The sequence below is a fragment of the Anomaloglossus baeobatrachus genome, chromosome 5 (assembly GCF_048569485.1).
Source record: "Anomaloglossus baeobatrachus isolate aAnoBae1 chromosome 5, aAnoBae1.hap1, whole genome shotgun sequence".
Classification (NCBI taxonomy): domain Eukaryota; kingdom Metazoa; phylum Chordata; class Amphibia; order Anura; family Aromobatidae; genus Anomaloglossus; species Anomaloglossus baeobatrachus.
The window spans coordinates 424489894-424511946 of record NC_134357.1 but is presented as its reverse complement, the minus strand read 5'-3'; the positions used below and the strand labels follow the sequence as shown (position 1 = coordinate 424511946).

Sequence of the window (22053 nt, the reverse complement as noted above, 5' to 3'; positions counted from 1 at the left end):
TAAAATAGCTGCTAGGAAACCACTGCTAAAGACAGGCAACAAGCAGAAGAGACTTGTTTGGGCTAAAGAACACAAGGAATGGACATTAGACCAGTGGAAATCTGTGCTTTGGTCTGATGAGTCCAAATTTGAGATCTTTGGATCCAACAATCGTGTCTTTGTAGAAAAGGTGAACGGATGGACTCTACATGGCTGGTTCCCACCATGAAGCATGGAGGAGGAGGTGTGATGGTGTGGGGGTGCTTTGCTGGTGACACTGTTGGGGATTTATTCAAAATTGAAAGCATACAGAACCGGCATGCCTACCACAGCATCTTGCAGTGGCGTGCTATTCCATCTGGTTTGCGTTTAGTTGGACCATCATTTATTTTTCAACAGGACAATGACCCAAAACACACCTCCAGGCTGTGTAAGGGCTATTTGACTAAGAAGGAGAGTGATGGGGTGCTACGCCAGATGACCTGGTCTACACAGTCACCAGACCTGAACCCAATCGAGATGGTTTGGGGTGAGCTGGTCCGCAGAGTGAAGGCAAAAGGGCCAACAAGTGCTAAGCATCTCTGGGAACTCCTTCAAGACTGTTGGAAAACCATTATCGGTGACTACCTCTTGAAGCTCATCAAGAGAATGACAAGAGTGTGCAAAGCAGTAATCAAAGCAAAAGGTGGCTACTTTGAAGAACCTAGAATATAAGACATATTTTCAGTTGTTTCACACTTTTTTAAGTATTTCATTCCACAAGTTTTAATTCATAGTTTTCATGCCTTCAATGTGAATCTACAATTTTCAGAGTCCTGAAAATAAAGAAAACTCTTTGAATGAAGTGTGTCCAAACTTTTGGTCTGTACTGTATATCTTTTCATTTTTACATTTTAAAAATTACAAAAAGGAAAATGGGCCTATGCAAAAGTTTTGACAGCCTTGGAGATTTGTGTGCTCACATTACTTTGACCAAGGTTTCAGGCCTTAATTAGGCTGTTAGTGTTATGGCTTGTTCGCTGACCATCATTAGGAAATGCCAGGTGATGCAAATTTCACAGCTTTATAAAAACCCAGGCCCACAAAGCAGGACAAAGGCTATAAGAAGATAGCAAAGCATTTTCAAGTTGCCCTTTCTTCAGTACAAAATGTAATTAAGAAATGGCAGTTACCAGGAACAGTGGAGGTCAAGATAATGTCTGGAAGACCAAGCAAAGTTTCTGTGATTGCTAGAGACTGCAAAAGACCTTCAGGAGGATTTAGAAGATTCTGGATTTGTGGTACATTGTTCTGCTGTTCAGAGAAACCTGCACAAATATGCCCTTCATGGAAGAATTATCAGAAGAAAACCTCTCCTGCATCCTCACCATAGAATTTATCTTCAGAAGTATGCAGAACAACAAAATATACATGATGCATTTTGGAAACAAGTCCTGTGAACCGATGAGGTAACAACAGAACTCTTTGGCCACAATGGTCCAGGGTATGTGTGGAGAAAAAAAAAGAGAACAGAATTTTGAGGAAGAGAATATCTCGCCAACCATTAAGTATGGGGGTGTTTTAATCATGCTTTGGGGTTGTGTTACCAATGGCATGAGGAATATTTCACAGTAGAGGAAATTCTTCTATTTTGTTACAAGTCAAGGAGCTCTGATTGGTTCCTATAGGCAATGAAGGACATTCATAGTATAAGAAGCTTATGTGTCAGTTAATATGATTTTGGTGGCGAAAGGGACAGAGAGACAGGGAGAGAAAGGGAGCGACAGAGAGGGAGTGACAGACAGAGAGAGAGACTAACACACAGAGAGGGAGAGTGGGAGAGAGACAGAGAGACACTTAGTTACTATCCCGGGCAATGCCAGGTACTACAGCTAATTGGTTTATAAAACCAAAGTATTACTGATGGAATAATTAAAAGAAAAAAAACATGTTAACAGGTAGAAACCATTAATACAGTCCAACACATTGGGTTAAGGTTGATAACCTGTACTGTAAACTTTAGGATCATACTTGAAGTAACATAAGATGCAGAGAGCAATCAGGAGCGTTGCCAAAGAAATCGAATATCCTATAGTGTAAATCACCCTCAGCCGGTCAAACACCTTCTGTAGAGAGAACAAATCCCATTTAGATCCAGCATAAAACCAGTCTGTGGCTGTCATCGCATGCTGGGAGTTGTTGAAGCCACAGGCTGGAGACTACTGATCTACATCATAAATCCAGTACTGGGTTTCCAGAATTTGTTCGGTACCTTCTCCTGGATCCTTTCCCCTGGGCTCACCAAGGTGACACATTCACTGTAGTTGGCCCAGGTCCTGTTGGTGCCTGGCACTTGAAGCCACATGCCCAGAGCTCCACATCTTCGATGGGCAAATCCTGAAAAGGAGGTGAAAAATAAACAAGGAGTCTGTCATATCCTAATATTTTGGTTCTCATGTTGGTACTAACAAAGAAGTGTAACACTATTCAGTAGCCTAATCTTCAAACCAAACAGACCCTTAAGAAGCCACGGCACTGAGGCTCTAAAATATGGCTTTATTTTGGGAATTAACATGCCAGTTTGGGCAGCAAAACACAAAATTGTAACATTTTATACTTTTAAAGTGTATCAACTGACCAATATTACTTTGCGAATATTGATATTTGAAGATGGGATCAGAAGCCCTGGATGAATATAATTACCTTGGTGGTTGAAGTCGTAGATGTAGTCTGGGCAGGAAACAGATATCAACTGATTGTGTGATCCCTTTGGCCAGCATATTATCCCATCCCACTGTGGAGAGCAAATAGATCCTAGAAGCAAGAAAAAAATGCAATGCAACTTCCAGATTGTAGTGGCATTGTCCTAGCAAGCATGGTTAGCAATTTTCATATCTACCATAGAAGTAAATAGGTGGGATAGTCATCAATCAGATATTTATGGTACGGTATATCCGTTATATTGGCTATAAGTGCCTCAGATGGCAATACAACCTTAAATATTGCTCTAATGCAGGGGTACGCAACATTTTTTGGTCTAAGGGCCAAATTTCCATACTGGACCAATCCCAAGGGCCCCAAAAATATTTAAAGGGGTACTTGCATGAATAAATCACCAGAACCACCATCAGAACATGACTACATCACCAAAGCACATTTTAGGAGGATTTGTAGAGTTTCTGTTCCAAAAACATTAGTGTGAACATGTGCTAAATTAAACTGAGTTTTTGGAGCAGAAACTCAATAAATTCTCCTCATCAAATACTCAAAACTTAGAGATTTGAGATTAGCTTTAACAGAACCATGTTATGCTATTCTAACTGCCCCTCTCCATAATATCCCACCACACTGCCCCTCTTCATAATGTCATCCTCCTCACACTCTCCATTTCCATATTATCCCTCACACTAACCCTCTTCATAATGTCATCCCTCCACACTACCTCTCTCTATAATGTTATCCCACATTGCCCCTTTCCACAATGTTGTCTCACATTGCTCCTCTCCATAATATCCCTCCACACTGTGACTCTCCTTTAAATCTCCCCCACATTGTCCCTCTCCATAGTGTAATTTCCCCCACACTGCTCCTCTCCATAATGGCATCCTGCCACAATGCCACTCCCCATAATATCCTTCCCAACTTCTGCCTCTCCATAATATCCCTCACACTGCCCCTCCATAATATTCCTCCTCCTAAATTGCCCCTCTCCATAATAACCCTCCCCACATTGCCCCTCCATAATATACCTCCCCCACACACAGCCCCTCTCCCTACTATCCCCACACACTGCTCCTCTTCATCCACCCCATACTCAGCCATTCCATAATATCACCCCCCATACACACACACACACACACACACACACACACACTCCCCCTCTCCAAAATATCTCCTCAAACTGCCCCTTTGTCTCTAAATTTTTTAAAGATATGATTCTTTGCCAATGTGTCAATATGGTAAGAGACTACAAATAAACCTTGTTTAACAGATTTTGTAGTCTTTTTTTTTCCCCTTCTATATATCCCCTACTTTAACATGCCAACATACACTGTATAAAAAAGTAGATACATTGGAATATACATCCTTTAAGCTATTGTCATAGAATAACAACTTTTTTATATGAAATTCCCTGGCAATTAGTGGATCAATGCAGAAACGTCTTTCATTGCCAACTGAAGTTTTGGCCTAATGGTTGTCCATGTCATACATTGTTGGGCCAGACCCACCAAAGCAGGTGCCCCTGAAACTTAGCTTCAAGCCTGAGGAAAATAGTAAGAGGACATCATCCCACATGTGGTTCGCGCCTCTTTGGCAAGGAGTATGACCGCGGAAACAATGGCTGCACTATTCACCATTTGAAGGCTGCTGTTTCCATTTGGCTTTGTGGGCTACGATCTCAGTCTGACAGCGACGCATTGCTTGAGACAGCAGGAAGATCTGTTCATCTCTGGTGATCACATCATCAGTATCCACCTGTACACAATGAGACAAAGGTTCATAATGGCTTATCATTCTAAAAATGCCTGATTGCTGGCATGGACTGGAAGCATTGTTTTCAGGCTTTTTTTTAATCACTTTTCACAGTTCATTATTTGCTACAATGTATCAGTCTAATCTATCTCTGTGGGGTACAACAGCAGCAGCTATGGCTGCTATTAGAAATCCTGTTGCTTCTTAAAGTCTCATCTCTTCTCCATTGTGCAGTCCATAATATACATTTGGTGGCAATTTGTGAGAGATTGTTGGGAAGGGAAGTAATATTACAGTATTAAAATTATACTGCATTATACTTGTACCGCCCCGTGCTCGGCAGCCGAGCCGCTCGGATCTGGACCTTCAGTGGGTGGCTCGAGGGTCTCCGAACCCCGGGGGTCCTGCGGTCACGTCGATCAAAAAGGGGTTTGCGGTTTGGGGATGTATGTGTACGGCCGGAGCCGTGTTTAAGTTCGTGACGCCACCCACGGGATGTGGTGAAGGTAAACACCACCGCTGCAGTTACGGGGCACCCGGGGGAGATGCTTGGCAGCAAGTTGTTAACCCCTCCGTGGGCAGGGATGGTTGCCCCGGGACCCGTTGGGGGTGTTTGGCGGTGCAGGGAGATGGGCGGCTGGAGGGCACTGATGTACTCACGATTAGCAGACACACGAGTCTCTGGTAAACCAAGGTGATGGGGGTCGGTGCCCGCAGCCGGCCGCAGTCTGGTCCCCCACCCGGTTGGTGGTTTCTGCCTTTCTCTTGCACCTGTTTGCGATGGTGGACTACCTGTACTTGCAACTTCAGGAGTCCGCTCCCGGCTTTTGGTTGCCTGAGGAGCCCTTTGCCCGCAGACGCTGGCCCATGGGATCTCTGTGCCGTGGCGGTGGCTTTCTATCCCCCTCGTTGGGCTGTTGCCTTCAGTCAGGACTTTGGGTGGGACAGAACCTCTAGTCATGGCCGCAATCAGTTAATTAGCTAGCCCCCAGTAGCTTCTGGACCTAGCTTCAGGGTCTGAGTACCCCCCTTTGTGCTTTGGTTTCCGGGTCGGTTCCCCGGGTCGGTACCGGCAGGCCACTACCCTGTCCCGGTCCACCACGGTTCCACCGAGCAGTCTTCCTGGCTCTTGCAGACAGAGGCTTCCGTCTGCCTCCTAGCCAGCAGTACCAGGGCTCCTACCCTGGCACCGGTTCAGTTTAGGTCTTTCCTTTGCTGGAGCTGCACACAGCTCCAGCCCACACACCTCTCCTCTCGACCTCTAGACTTGAACTTCACGACTCGACTAAACTTTCCCGCCCCAGGCTGTCTGAGACTCCTCGGTGGGCGTCTTCCAACCGCCTGGTTCTGCCCCCCTGGTGTGTCCATCCAGCACTGAGAGGGTGACTAGGGTTTTATATGTTTGGCTGCTGTCACCTTGTTAGGGAACGGTATAATGCGGGGCCCTATCTGTGACTACCTGGCTGGCCAGGGCGTCACATACTCCTCTCTTGCACAGTGACTTAAATATTCTACTGTCACATGTGAGTGGTATTCTTGGAAAGTGGAAGCATTTAGGAACCACAGAAACCAGCCACAAAGTATAGATCCACTTAAAGGTACAGAGCGGGGTCACTGAGTGCTGAGGAGCAGAGATCATAAAAGATACCAACACTGCTGACTCCATAACTGCACAAAATCAGTGAATAGGAGTTTCATGATTGTCCTTTGTCCTCTATGTTTATTAGACACTTGGTGTCTTATTTGTTTTTACCTTTAATATTAATAAAGACTATTGTTTTAGAGGTTTGTCTTAGGTGGTCTTTTCATGATGGGGGTTTCCATGGCTGAGCAGCTGCATGCAGCCTTACATCACCAAGCACAATACCAAGTGTCAGATGGAGTGGTGTAAAGGAGGTGTTGCACGCTACGATTTATCTGACGATATGTTAGCGTGGTCACGGTTTCCGTGACGCACATCCGGCATCGTTAGCGACGCCGTTGCGTGTGACACCTACGTGCGACTCCGAACGATCGCAAATAGGTTGAAAATTGTTGATCGTTGACACGTTGTTCATTTTCAAAATATTGTTCGTCGTTTGGATCACAGCAGACATATTGGTACGTTTGACACCCTGCCAATGACGAACAACATCCACACGACCGCCTTGGTCAAACAATATATCGCTGAACAATGTTGCGTCCTTTTTGAGGTTGTTACGTGTGACCGCTAATAAACGACCTATGTGTGATCTCGGCAAATCCTAACTACGATCTGGTCGTGTCACATTGCTACTGAGATTGTCAGATAAATCGTAGCGTGTAAAGCGGCCTTAAGGCAGTCACCACTAGACTCTCTGGTTGTGTCAAGTGTTCTATGGAGGGAAGGGTCCCACTTCTCTATCTGGTGTCTGATGGACGAGTCTGGGTGAATAACAGGACAACGTTACCTGCCTGACGGCACTGTGCCAGCTGTAAAGTTTGGTGGATATGTGGCGCCCTGGACAAGCCAGGTCGTCACAGAACTACACCAACACACCCCACACCCCGGCTAGGCACACCGAAGCCAAACACAAAATCCTTGTTGCCTTCCCCCAGGGGCTGATGTCCACACCAGGGGGTGGGCCAGGTGGTTGGTCTCGCCCACCGAGGAGTTTACAGTCCTGGAGGCGGGAAAAGGAGGCAGATTAGATTAGAGTTTGAAGTGGAAGTGAGAGGAAGTAAAGTGGTAGAGGAGCAGTCTGAAGGTGGTCCGGGTGTGTGGCCCGGACGGAACAGCAAGGTTGGCAAACGGTGGTGACCGTCTGCAGGAGAGGCTGATTGGAGCAAACCGTATGGACCGTGGACGGGCGGTGGCCCGGCGGTACCGGATCGGAGAGTAAAGAGAAGCCAGCACCATCCGACAAGGCTAGGAGTCGCCGTTGAATTTGTCAAATCCGATAGCGAATGGAACCTCCGGAGTTTCACAGCAGTCAAGACCCAATTGAAGGCAACCGCTCAAACCGTAGAGGGAAACACAGTCACCGCCAAGGTTACAGTTCCCAGGGCCAGAGCCTGCGGGCAAAAGGGGCTCCCTCAGCCTCCATCCAAGCTGGGGAGCGGGTTACCGGTGGGAAGCCATTGGAACCGTAACACAACACAGGTGCAGGGAAAGGCAGTCACCATCAACCTGCCGGGAGGAGAAACACCGCAGCCGTCTGTGGGACCCGTCCATCCAGCCGTTTGTTTTACCGGAGACTTTGCATTCGTCATTGGCTGAGTGAGTACCACCGTGCCGTGCGGCACAGCGCTGCCCCCGCGACCCTGCACCTCACCAGGCTCCATAACCCGCCTGCCATACATCCCTACCTCCCTCACCGGTCCCCGGGACAACCAACTCCCCTACCCACGGAGGGAAGAACCAACATCCAAGCTGCTCCCTGTCATCGCTCCCGGGATCCCCGTCCAGAGCAGCGGTGGTGTCACCAACCTCACCACAACCGTGGGTGGCGTCACGGACAATATCCCTAAACCCAAACCATTTCCCTTTTCACTCACGGGCGAGGAACGCCGCTCGAGTCCCCGGGATCCGGCCCACCGCTCGAGCCACCACCGAGCAGCAGCCGGACCCGAGCAGTGGGTGAGCGCAGCGTCCACTCCTCCGCCCGCGACAGATAGTTTTATGAATTTGTTTTTCAGGGGTCCTACCCAGCACCTTTGCTCCATTGAAATCCTGATCTTTCGTATACCGAGAAATTTTGGACAATTGTAGGCTCCAACTGGAACAGTTAGGTGAAAGATCTTTTGTGTTCCCCATCACAGTGCCCATGTACATCGCAAGATCCATAAAGACATGGTTGGTGGAATTTGGTGTGGAAGGTCTCGTCAGGCTTGGATAGTGCAAGCCTGACCCTCTCATCCAACATTAGTGTCTGACATCACGCTCTTTTCGATTAACAGGTAAAAATTACCACAGACACCTCTAAAATCTTCTTATAGCTTCAAAGGAGAAACCAAATCCATACTGCATAATGGGGCAGCACAGGGGCTCAGAGGTTAGCACTGTAGATTTGCAGCAAGGGGTCCTGTGCTCAAATCCCACTAAGGACAACATCTGTAAAGCTGGTGTCACACTAAACGACAGCGACAACGACGTCGCTGTTACGTCACCATTTTCGGTGACGTAACAGCGACCTTGTAAGTCGCTGTTATGATCGCTGCTTAGCTGTCAAACACAGCAGAAGCAGCGATCATAAGGTCGCTGTGCTACATGTTCAGAGAGCAGGGAGCCGCGCTTAGCGCTGGCTCCTTGCTCTCCTGCAGCACACATCGGGTTAATTAACCCGATGTGTGCTGCAGCTACATGTCACAGTGCAGAGAGCAGGGAGCCGCGCGCACTGCTTAGCGCTGGCTCCTTGCTCTCCTTGCTACAGTATACATCGGGTTAATTACCCGATGCGTACTGCAGCCACATGTCACAGTGCAGGAGCCGGCACTGGCAGCAAGAGCGGAGGCTGGTAACCAGCGTAAACATCGGGTAACCAGGGAAAGGTCTTCCCTTGGTTACCCGATGTTTACGCTGGTTACAGCTTACCGCAGCTGCCAGTGCCGGCTCCTGATCGCTTCATTTCGTCGCTCTCTCGCTGTCACACACAGCGATGTGTGTGTCACAGCGGGAGAGTGACGACCAAAAAATGAAGCTGGACATTCAGCAACGACCGGCGACCTCACAGCAGGGGCCAGGTCGTTGCTGGATGTCACACACAGCGACAGCGACGGGACGTCGCTGCAACGTCACAGAAAATGGTGACGTAGCAGCGACGTCGTTGTCGTCGTCGTTATGTGTGACACCAGCTTAAGGAGTTTTATCCTCCCTGTGTTTACCTCCCACACTCCAAGACATAACTGCTAGGTATTTTAGATTGTGAGCCCCAATGGGGACAGTGATGATTTGTAACATGTAGGCGTCCTGATACTCTTTTTCATATAGTGTAATAATGTCATCAGTATGACTACATGATAGGTATTTTACAAAATTCCTCAACATTACGAAAGCCACCGGCTGCGGAGCGGTATCTGCAGAAATTTGATGTCTGCATGTTATGTGCCCTCAGAAGACCGTGCCTAGTGTTACCCAGATCTGGATTCCCTGGCTCACACCGCAGACAGTCTGTGTTCTGCAGGTACATGGCACATTTCACATCACAATGTCAGTGACACCCCTTCCCGTCCAGAGGTCCACATGGAACAATAGATCAGTGATCTCTATAGAGACTCAGACAGGCAATGGAGCCAGGGTGCAAGCTAGTCCACGGTGCCCTGACCAGGCGCCAGAATGGCCTGTCAGCAGTCAGTCTATGGCCATACAGCTCTGCTCTATACCCCTGCACTATTTATTCACTGTGACACTAATGCACTATGACAATCTAGCCATTATGCATGAGCTGCCCAAATATCCTAGAATATTACGGGACTCCCATCAATTGGGGAGTGATGATGTATCCAAGAAATACGCTCTCACTCTGTATTGTGGCATAGTGAGATAGTGTTCCATACAATGATTGAGTGACTATTATTATTATTATTGGGCGGCATGGTGGCTCAGTGGTTAGAACTGCAGTCTTGCAATGCTGGGGTCCTAGGTTCAAATCCCACCAAGGACAAACAACATCTGCAAGGAGTTTGTATGTTCTCCTCATGTTTGTGTGGGTTTCCTCCAGGTTCTCCGGTTTCCTCCTACACTCCAAAGAAATACAGATAGGGACTTTAGATTGTGAGCCACAATAAGGACAGTGTTGTCAATGTATGTAAAGCGCTGTGGAACTAATAGTGCTATATAAATTAATAAATATTATATTATTATGGCAATGTAGTGCCCTGAGTAGAGAAACTAAGCATTGCAGTGAATTCAATGGGCAGCACGGTGGCTCAGTGGTTAGCACTGCAGTCTTGCAGTGCTGGGGTCCTGGGCTCTAGTCCCACCAAGGACAACATCTGCAAAGAGTTTGTATGTTCTCCCTGTGTTTGCGTGGGTTTCCTCCCACACTCCAAAAACATACTGTTAGGGAATATAGATTGTGAGCCCCAATGAGGACAGTGTTGCCAATGTATGTAAAGTGTGACGCCCCAGGACCTGGTCGCCACAACAGCATTGCCCCATCAAAGGGTTAATGCTGAGCCTGGAGGTAATTGGGGGAATCTTTGGCCAGTAAGTTTAACATCCAACGCAGTTCCTCCCTCAGGCCAGCAGGGGGAGCTCTGAACCTGGAAGTCCAGGGAGCATTCCTTAAACCTGACCTGAGGGAGGGGTTAGTGGTCAGTGTGTAGAGAAAGCAGAGAAAGCAGACGCAGAGTGTGCTGTCTTGTGGAACTGGGGCCTAGAGCTGGAGTAGCTTGGCCCAGTGAAGCAAGATTTGCAGAGAGGCACAGAAGAGACTCAAGCGGGCTTTACACGCTACGACATCGCTAATGCGGAGTCGTTGGGGTCACGGAATTCGTGACGCACATCCGGCCGCATTAGCGATGCCGTTGCGTGTGACATCGATTAGCGATTTTGCATCGTTGCAAAACAGTGAAAAATCGCTAATCGGCGACACGGGGGTCCATTCCCAATTATCGTTACTTCAGCAGTAACGAGGTTGTTCCTCGTTCCTGCGGCAGCACACATCGCTGCGTGTGACGCCGCAGGAGCGAGGAAGCTCTCCCTACCTGCCTCCCGGCCGCTATGCGGAAGGAAGGAGGTGGGCGGGATGTTACGTCCCGCTCATCTCCGCCCCTCCGCTGCGATTGGGCGGCGGTTCAGTGACGTTTCAGTGACGTCGCTGTGACGCCGCATGGACCGCCCCCTTAGAAAGGAGGCGGTTCGCCCGTCACAGCGACGTCGCCGGACAGGTAAGTATGTGTGACGGCTCTGGGCGATGTTGTGCGGCACGGGCAGCGATATGCCCGTGTCGCGCAACAGATGGGGGCGGGTACCCACACTAGCGATATCGGGACCGATATCGCAGTGTGTAAAGTAGCCTTTAGACATCGGAGTCTGTGGTTGCCAGGGTATAAAATCCTTCCCTGGTGGCCGAATCCGGAGGGCAGGAGAGCTGCAAGCCCCCTGGCCCATCAGCAATCTGAAGGTACAGCCGCATTCCAAGGGCCCGGTGTGGACTCCAGCAGAGAAGCACCAGAGAGGGCCTGCGCCGTCTACCACACAGAAAAAGGGATGAACCACCGGTCCCAGCAGCAAGAGGGCCATTGCTAAATTCAGAGTGCAGGGTCCTGTAGAAGAAAAGAAAGATCAGGGAGTAGGCCTCATACTCAACTGGCCAAGGATATCACCCCCAGGCACTTCCAGGCCGGCCAGATCATCTTTACCACCTGTGACGGTCTCCCTGGACTAAACTGTTGCCAAGTAAAAGAGGAGAAGGTAAAGAGACTACTGTTTGTGCCTGTTTCTTTCACTGCCTGTCGGCCCTGCACCGTATTATTCACACAACATCACACCATAGACTCTCACGAGCACCAACTGTGCCCCGGGGTACCGCTCCACCTGTGGGGAGCAGTACCACCATTGCTGCCGTATCATCACCCCGGAGGCCTTACACAGCAGCGGCGGCTTAATAGCCGCATACCACAGGTGGCGTCACGAACACAAACTTTATTCATCACCAAGTCATCAGCCATATTTAACTGACACCCACCAGGGCCACGGAGTCGGACCCCGCCACCACTGACTACCTCCGGACTAGTCCGGCCCGGCATCGGGTGTCCCATAGCCCTGGGGTGGGCGAGTCAACTTTGGCGTCACGAACAGGATCGAACCCATCCAGTTAACTGGAGGAAGTGCGCCTTGTTCTGGACTGTCAGCGGTACTCTGAGTACGCCCGTGCCCTCGGGCACCGCACCGCAGCACTGCGCCCTGCTCCCTGCTTACCCCATCACCGGGCCCCGGGACAACCAACCCCCTACCCACGGAGGGGAGAAATAACCAAGCTGCTCCCTGTCACCGCTCCCGGGATCCCCATAAAGAGCAGCGGTGGTGTCCACACAATCACCACAACCGTGGGTGGCGTCACGGACAATCTCCCTTACCAAATCCCCTTTTACTGTGGAGCCTGGGATCACAGACCGGGTCACGCCACCGTGATACCCACAGAAGTGACCCCGTGGCCCGGTTCTGAGTACCCCTGGTCCCCGGGCGACACATTAGCGCTGTGGAATTAATAGCGCTATATAAGTGAATAAATATTATATTTTTATATAATTCAATGCCTTGTCCTTGATGTGCTGGGTCCTCCAGTCACAGAGGCCCTTAATAACTTCAAAGCTACTTGATGGAGGTTCAAATGTCCTAAAAGGTTTTTTTCCTGACGCAGATGACTCTACGGCTACATTCACACATCTGTTTCCATTCTTCTTTCTTGTAAAATGGACGGCTTTTCTCTCCTGTTTGCATTCAGTTCACATACCTGTTTCCGTTTTTTTTCTCATACATTTTTAAAAACTGAACTTCTTTATTCGTTGACTCCTAGCAATTGATCAGTTAAAAACAAATGAAAAACGGATGGAAAACTGGCTTATGAAGCATTTGTTCCATTTCTAAAAGATTCCCATAGACTTTAAGGGCTGAGTCTGAGCCGCAAAACGGAGGAGAATTCGGCATGTTCTTTAGGAGAGCGACATTACCCAATTTTACAGCGTTAAATGACTGTTCATAGGTAAATATTTACTGATTAGCGGTCTTTCAATACAGGCAGGTCGCGCTTAGTTCTGGGCAGTAAACAATCTGTATTAGAGCGCTCAGTTTGCTTAGTGCACCCAGGCAGCAATTGTTCTCTGCAGCGCAGATCCTGTTTACAGAGGACGGTGTATCTCTGAGAACTATGATCTCTTAGGCTATGTGCGCACAGTGCGTTTTTCGCGGCGTTTTTGCGCGTTTTTCGGGTGCGTTTTTGGCCTCAAAACTGCAGGACTTTGCTTCCCCAGCAAAGTCTATGAGTTTTCATTTTTGCTGTCCGCACACATCTGTTTTTTTTACCTGCGTTTTTGAGTTAAAAAAAAAAATGGACATGTCAGTTCTTTCCTGCGTTTTTCTGTGTTTTCCGCCCATGCAATGCATTTGAAAAACGCAGCAAAACGCAGAGATCAAAAACGCAGCAAAACGCAGCCAAAAACGCACCAAATCGCATACGTTTTTTGATGCGTTTTTTCGACGCAGGTGCGTTTTTGTGCGTTTTTAGCGGCCAAAAACGCACAAAAACGCAGCGCCAAAAAGACGCAGTGTGCGAACCTAGCCTTACGCTGTACAAATGATCATTTTACCTGATAAACATGAGTTCCTACACTTGTTCACAATAATCTTGCCTTTAGTCTCATGGATCAGAGAAATTGATCTGTTTTCAAAAGTGTATGGGTCCATTAAAAAACCGAAGGCACAAGGACAAGATCAATAGATGTGTGAATGCCGTCAGGCTATGTTCACACACTGCGTCTTTTACTGCGTTTTTGAGGTCACAAAGATGCACTTAAATGCATGCATTTCCTTCTCCCAGCAAAGTCTATGAGATTTCGATTTTGCTGTCCACACTGGGCATCTATTGTTGGCTGCGTTTTTGAAGATGCAGCATGTCAATTCTTTTTGCATTTTTGCCAGCGTTTTTGAGCCCTTCCAGTCAATAGCTTTGACTTAAAAAATGCATTGGGGAAAAATGCGGTAAAAAAAAACTGCGTCAAAACCGCAAGCGTTTTTTTTATGCATTTTTGATGCGGGTGCGTTTTTTGGGGCCAAAAATGCTGCATCTTTGTGGTTAACAGAAGATGCAGGGTGTGAACATAGCCTTAGGGTGTGTTTATTAACAGCGATTTTGTAACGGATCAAAATAATCGACATTAAACATAAATTCAAATACTCTTTCAATCCTATTTATTTCAATGGGTAATCCACATTGCTGTTCAGCACAGTAAGTTTTTTACCGTTCGGGGGATTGAAAACCTCGCCACAGAAACGAAGAAGTCATATGTCACTTTCTTTAAAGCGGTACATCAAAAAAATAGAACGGAGGGCACTCACCAATTGAAGGCAGAAATCTTGTGTTTAATATTTACATGGAGCAGGCATAAAAGGACGGAGGGGAGAGGGACCGACCACCCACGGATGACCTGTGTCGTCTGTGGGTGGTCGGTCCCTCTCTCCTCTCCGTCCTTTTATGCCTGCTCCATATAAATAATAAACACAAAATTTCTGCCTTCAATTGGTGAGTGCCCTCCATTCTATTTTTTTGATGTACCGCTTTCCAGTTTTCCTCTGAGATGCACCCCTTGTGGCAGCTCCACACTAGCGAACATTGTTGCCGTCTATTGAGACAGGTGATACTTTGCACTAATTGGAAGCTGTGCCCGGTTTTTCCTTCTCCATCTATTGACTTTCTTTAAAGCGGTTTCCTTGTGGAATTTGCTCCAAATGTGATACTAGTCAAAAGGCTGAAAAAATACGCTGTGGAAGAAGACCTGCTTCAAAACCCTCTTCAAAAAAAACACGTCAGATCTGAAACCCTCATAAAAAAAATAAATGATAGATTCCATCCTGAAGTTGACTTCTTTTGACAGCCATTTTTTTGTGTGACCCTTCCCTTAGGCTACATTTCCAGGCAGGTCCTCCATTGCGGACTTCCTATCATGGCAAAGGAGGAAATTCGCATCTACAACCGCAGCATTACTTGCCATGACGCGGATCTCAAGCCTGGAGCTCGTGTCAATTTACACTGCAGATTCATTTTGGAGCAAGTGTATGAAATTTCTTAACATGCATTAGAATTGTGCTGTAAAACGCGTCAAATTTTCCTCAAGTGAAAACGCAGTGGAAAATCCACTAGGTTTTTGTACCGTGGGAACTTAGACATGGAGGAAATTAAGTGTATTTCCTTGACATTTGGCATTTTTTTTCATTGTCTCTACATAAAGAAACGTTATACACACAAATATACATAGAGGAAGTCAAGATAAACCTACTAATAAGGATGGTACGTGAGTCATCCTCACCATGTATCTCCTGCTTAATAAATCCTCTGAATTCAAGGTCAACAGCAAATACCTTTACCCCTTTATACCTCTGACTTCTGTCCTGTCTAATGCACAATTACACCACACTGAGGGTCACGTACCTAAATCCATAGGGTCATCATTCATCGTTTTACTTGAATACCGTCCTTTATCATTTTTGTCCACTTTTTCCTTCAGTTAAGAAATATCAGATCACTGTTAAAATGTAAAAAACCCCTCTACTAAGAAAATCAAGTTGGTGCACCAGTTTTTCAACCTTATTTTTTATTTATTATGTTTGCATATATAGCGCCATCATATTCCACAGCGATTTACAGACATCGTCATCACTGTCCCCATTGGGACTCACAATCTAAATTCCCTATCAGTATGGTTTTAGGAGTGTTGAAGTAAACTGCAGAACCAGGAGGAAACCCACGCAGACACGGAGAGGATATATAGAGATTTTTGTGAATTGTGACTGTATGTAGCTATGTAACTATTAGACAGGAGAACTCCCATTCATTCAGATATACCCACTATTCTGCCAACCTCATCCGATCTCATGGCATTGATCGTACTCACCGCTGCCCATGTGGTGGAGAAGAAAACAGCTAACAGAGTCACAAGTTTTGCTGTTGCCCAGAAGACCTCGTCCATGCTAAGATATGTGATGATTGAGCACAGGACAGTCCCAGGTTTAGTGCATCCTTGCACAGTGTTGACTTGAGCCAGACCCTCCTCGTCTCCCCCCTCTGCCAGAGAAGCACGTGATTTCTGAAATGTTTGCAGAGTGCAAGAAACTTTTGGAAGTTTTACAAGCAACTATGAGCAAGAGGTAGAAGATGGGAACAACTATTTGTTTAACTCTCAGTCAGTGAACTGTAATTTGTGACTGTCTGGTTGTTGTAAAACTACTATTCCCATCAACTCAAAATCCAATTATAATAGGTTCACATGTTTGCAGCAAGATAACTAAAGAGTTGCTTCTTACCACCTTCTTGCCGCCTTAGGCTCTGGCCTGTCTGGTCTGTCCACATAGGCTCTTTAGGTATATTAATACTTTTATATGTATGCATTTGCACATCAACGTGTAACACTATTGGGTGCAGAGAGAACAGGCACCATGTCATTAAGCCTTTTGAGCCCTAAAAGGTCCATCTGACCCATACGAAGCATTATCAATGGTATAGATTTTGCACGACAGCTGATAACATTCACATTGTGCCTCTGTCCTTATGGCAATACATGAGTTAATACGGGCAGTATGTCAGAAAAAGGACAAAGCTCACAGTCCATGAGGATACTCCCTAGATGACAGTGACACTGCTTTGTGAAATTTCTCATACACAAGTCATCAGTACAAAGCAGATCATTAAGACATGTCATGTTTGTCCTACTCCAACCTTCATTCTTTTTCCCTTTTGGCATAGGAAAGAGAATATGCAAATCTGAACCAAGTCATAGGAGGATGCAATGCTAAACCGGTCATGATGGGGACAAGATTTATATTCTGTTTTTCCATGAAATACGCTCTTTGTCCCCGTTGGGTGAAGCCACCTATAGTAACTGCAAAAAGCAGTGGTGGAAGGGAACTGACAACTGTCTACTGCACATTTATGGATCTTCAATATGGTTGTCATATGCCTCTTCCACTGGCTGAATGCAGCGGTCAGGTGCTGTACAAGGTGGAAGAGATTGCCAGGTGACTGTCACTCCCAGAATGGGTGGCAGAAAATGTGTCTCCCTCCAGCTCTTCCCTCCTCCTCATTCACTTTCCATCAAATCTTCCAAGTACAAATTGCCATCTCCTATCTCACTAACAGGAATGTTTGTGTTCACTGAATACAGATTTTACCCATAAATGTATTGAAATATCAGTCCAGAAGGAGAAAGAATTAGATTTCCTGGATAATATATATTAAAAAGTTGCTTATTTTTATGTGTACTATTGATTTTTTAAGTAAAGAAATAAAATAATTGTTACCCTTTAAGGTATGTTCACAGTACATGATTATCAGGAATGAGTTTTCCTAAGAACATACTTTTCTATAGTCATACAGTGTAAACAGGCTGTCGGCTACCTGACAAACAAGCAAAACAGGTGAAATGATCAGTTGGTTTGCTTTACAAAACACATTGTTCTTGGCAGCTCGATGTTCTGTGTAAACAAGACCTGTACTGCGGAGAACAATGGCAGCCTATGTGCACTGAATGATATATTGCCAATCATTCGGTGTACACTGTAAGGGGTGCTTCACACACAGCGAGATCGCTGCTGAGTCACGGTTTTTGTGACGCAGCAGTGACCTCATTAGCGATCTCGCTGTGTGTGACACTGAGCAGCGATCTGGCCCCTGCTGTGAAATCGCTGCTTGTTATACACAGCCCTGGTTCATTTTTTTATTGTTGCTCTCCTGCTGATAAGCACACATCGCTGTGTGTGACAGCGAGATAGCAACGATCTGAATGTGCAGGGAGCAGGAGCCGGCGTCTGACAGCCTGCGGTAAGCTGTAACTAAGGTAAACATCGGGTAACCAAGGTGGTTACCCGATATTTACCTTCATTACCAGCCTCCGCCGCTCTCACGCTGCCAGTGCTGGCTCCCTGCACTCTGCACATGTAGCTGCAGTACACATCGGGTAATTAACCCGATGTGTACTGTAGCTAGGAGAGCAGGGAGCCAGCGCTCAGTGTGCGCGGCTCCCTGCTCTCTGTACATGTTGCAGCACAGCGACGCGTGTCGTTATGATCGCTGCTTCGGCTGCTGTGTTTGACAGCTAAGCAGCGATCATAACAGCGACTTACAAGGTCGCTGATACGTCACAGAAAATGGTGACGTAACAGCGACGTCATTGTCGCTGTCGCTTAGTGTGAACCCAGCTTAAGCCCAGTTGGCATGTGTAAACAGGCTACTAAATGAAGTGCACACAGCATTGGTTGTAGGTACTCCAGTGGACCTGATGATATCACAGATTTATTGTATTTGGGGGGGGGGGGGGGTGATTGAGGACATAGTTTGGGGAGCAAGGGGGTGGGGATAGGTTTTAACATGTGAGAGGTGAGGGGAAGATTGGGTGCAGATGCAGAATAAGGAGTGGAGGTGGAGGGAATTTGAGAGCACAATTAGAGAAGTGAAGAAGGGGATGGGTGCAAACAGTATGGGGAGTGAGGGGGAATGGGTGTGGACAGTATGGGGAGCGAGGGGGGATAGGTGCAGACTCAGTATGGTGAGTGAGGGAGGATGCAGCCCATCCCCGCCGACCCCGGGCTGCAGGATAATTACCAAAGAAAGCAGATGAAGGACTACACCACCGTATTACCTGTTCTTGTGCCACGGCTGTCTGGAAGGAAGTAGGGGCTCCCTGTGGACCCTGTCCAGTGGTGCTCGCTGCAAGGAGAATACAAGTCCAGGTGAAGTCCAGGTGAAAGATGAAAACAGCGGTACTCACTGAGACATAAAAATCTGGTGCATAAAAAAGGTGCATTTATGGAAGAACACTTTGGACTAGCAAGAGGGGGTTTTGCCCCTCTTTTTTTTCTTCTTTTATACTCTCTGTCAATTGATTGTCCTTCTCTTGTAATCATACTCGTTTTGTTATGGTTTCTATAAAATTTGGAAAATCAATAAAAAATGCTTGGATAAAAAAGGTGCATAAACAGCGTGTCTAAGGCCATTGCTATTGACCTATAGAAGCGCAGCTGCGCAAAACGATCGTCATCCTCCTTAGTGACAGCACCCAGCCTTAGACACGATTTTTATGCACCTTTTTCAATATAGACCGGATTTTTATGTCTCAGCGAGTGCCACTTTTTACATCTTTTGACTTGTATAGGATAATTACACTGACACTTGGCTCTTTCCCTTAGCACCCAACTTTCCCATACTCCAATATCCCGATATAATATCCTATATTACAATGCATCTCATAGTCCTCTATATATTATAATGCACCCCCATAGTTATCCATATATTATAATGCACCCCACATAGTTATCCATATATTATAATGCATTCCCCATAGTCCATATCATATAATGCATTTTATAGTCCTCCATAAATTATAATACACTTCCCATAGTCCTCCATATATTATAATACACTCCCCATAGTCCTTCATGTATTATAATGTAAACCCATAGTCTTGCATATCTTGCATATAGTTTAATGCACCCCCATAGTCCTCCATGTATTATAATGCAGCCCCCATAGTCCTTCATATCATATAATGCACCCCCATAGTCCTCCATATAGTATAATACACTCCCCATATTCCTCCTTATAGTATATTACACTTCCCATAATCCTCCATTTATTACAGTACACTCTCCATAATCCTGCATATATTATAATACACTCCCCATAGTCCTCCATATATTATAATACATTCCCCATAGTCAGCCATGTATTATAATGCACCTTATATTCCTCCATATAGTATTATGTAGCCCCCATATAGTATTATGTAGCCCTCATATAGTATTAGACGCCCCCATATAGTATTATGCAACCCCCATGTAGTAGCATACAACCCTGATCTCGTTTAATGCACCCCTTTAGTCACCTGGCCACCATGATTAAATACGTATACTTACTTCTCTTCGTTTCTTTAAAGAGTCCCAGGTGCTGTTTTTTAATATGTCAATGCCAAACTGCATGTTGCTCATGCTACTGTGAGAAACCTGCGTGGCCTAAACATGCCACTATGGCCTGCAGCGTGTCCAGACTTGTCATTAATTGAGCATATTTAGGACGTCATTGATTGGCTATTGCAAAGGGACCTGCCAGCAGCTGTTTTTGACGGTTTGCATGCCCAAGTGCACTCAGCATGGCAGAACAACCCTCACACAACCATTGATAGCATGCTGAGGTGTGTAGGTGCTTGTATTTCTGCATTTGGCGCTCATCTACAATACTGAATAAGTTGAGATATTTAGAAAATGTTGTCTTCATTTTTTTCATCATAGCCATCCAGTCTGAGGCCAGAACCTCACCCCTGGAGTGGGGGGGATGGATGTAAACAGTATGGGGAGCGAGGGGGGATAGGTGCAGACTCAGTATGGTGAGTGAGGGAGGATGCAGCCCATCCCTGCCGACCCCGGGCTGCAAGATAATTACCAAAGAAAGCAGATGAAGGACTACACCACCGTATTACCTGTTCTTGGGCCACGGCTGTCTGGAAGGAAGTAGAGGCTCCCTGTGGACCCTGTCCAGTGGTGCTCGCTGCAAGGAGAATACAAGTCCAGGTGAAGTCCAGGTGAAAGATGAAAACAGTGGTACTCACTGAGACATAAAAATCTGGTGCATAAAAAAGGTGCATAAACAGCGGGTCTAATGCCATTGCTATTGACCTATAGAAGCGCAGCTGCGCAAAACGATCGTCATCCTCCTTAGTGACAGCACCCGGCCTTAGACACGATTTTTATGCACCTTTTTCAATATAGACCAGATTTTTATGTCTCAGCGAGTGCCACTTTTTACATCTTTTGACTTGTATAGGATAATTACACTGACACTTGGCTCTTTCCCTTAGCACCCAACTGTCCCATACTCCAATATCCCGATATAATATCCTATATTACAATGCATCTCATAGTCCTCCATATATTATAATGCACCCCCATAGTTATCCATATATTATAATGCACCCCACATAGTTATCCATATATTATAATGCATTCCCCATAGTCCATATCATATAATGCATTTTTGGGGATGAAGAAAAAAAACCACGGTAACGGCTGCGCTGCTAGGAAAGTTCATAGGGATGATGGTATTATTTCAGAAGTTTTTATTTACAAATAAATATGCCACTAGTGGCATATTTATTTGTAAATAAAAACTTCTGAAATAATACCATCATCCCTATGAACTTTCCTAGCAGCGCAGCCGTTACCGTGGTTTTTTTTCTTCATCCCCAAATCTTTCATCTCCATGCTGGAGCTCATGGGGCTGCTGCAGCTAATGAGGATTTGCCTGACTCCATCCACGCTTCTGAAGGGCCGGTGAATGACTGGCATCTTGGTTACGGGTCCGTCCATCCCTGAGGAGGAGCTGCAGCCTAACGCTGTTCTGGCGGCTGAGCGCTCCACGTGGACTTTCGATCGTGTGAGCGGCCGCCTGGGCTGGAAACTCCTGCGGGCTCTAGAGGACGGGTTCCCCGCTGATGCCTTAGTGGTACACCCGGGATCTCCCTTCGGCTGTTTCCCCAGCGTTGTACCTGTTGTACAACAGAATCAGGTGAGTGTGTCCAGCACACTGTTTCCAATTTTTTATCATTGGTTTTACACAGGAGCGCGCCTTCTTCTTTTTTCTATATAATGCATTTTATAGTCCTCCATAAATTATAATACACTTCCCATAGTCCTCCATATATTATAATACACTCCCCATAGTCCTTCATGTATTATAATGTAAACCCATAGTCTTGCATATAGTTTAATGCACCCCCATAGTCCTCCATGTATTATAATGCAGCCCCCATAGTCCTTCATATCATATAATGCACCCCCATAGTCCTCCATATAGTATAATACACTCCCCATATTCCTCCTTATAGTATATTACACTTCCCATAATCCTCCATATATTACAGTACACTCTCCATAATCCTGCATATATTATAATACACTCC

The 22053-nt window shown here is 46.3% G+C and overlaps 1 protein-coding gene across 1 annotated transcript in view; it reads right to left on the bottom strand.

Annotated features, from left to right (window-relative positions):
• The window catches only part of LOC142312784 (parathyroid hormone/parathyroid hormone-related peptide receptor-like), a 59205-nt gene extending 40408 nt beyond the window's left edge, over positions 1-18797 (bottom strand). The window contains exons 1-5 of the mRNA XM_075351773.1: positions 18742-18797; positions 4314-4434; positions 2662-2772; positions 2231-2355; positions 1990-2084 (exon numbers count right to left, since the gene is read on the bottom strand). Coding sequence (XP_075207888.1) covers positions 1990-2084; positions 2231-2355; positions 2662-2772; positions 4314-4377 — 395 coding nt within the window. The 5' untranslated portion in view covers positions 4378-4434; positions 18742-18797. The remainder of the gene's footprint in view (positions 1-1989; positions 2085-2230; positions 2356-2661; positions 2773-4313; positions 4435-18741) is intronic.
• Between the last annotated feature and the right edge of the window lie 3256 nt (positions 18798-22053).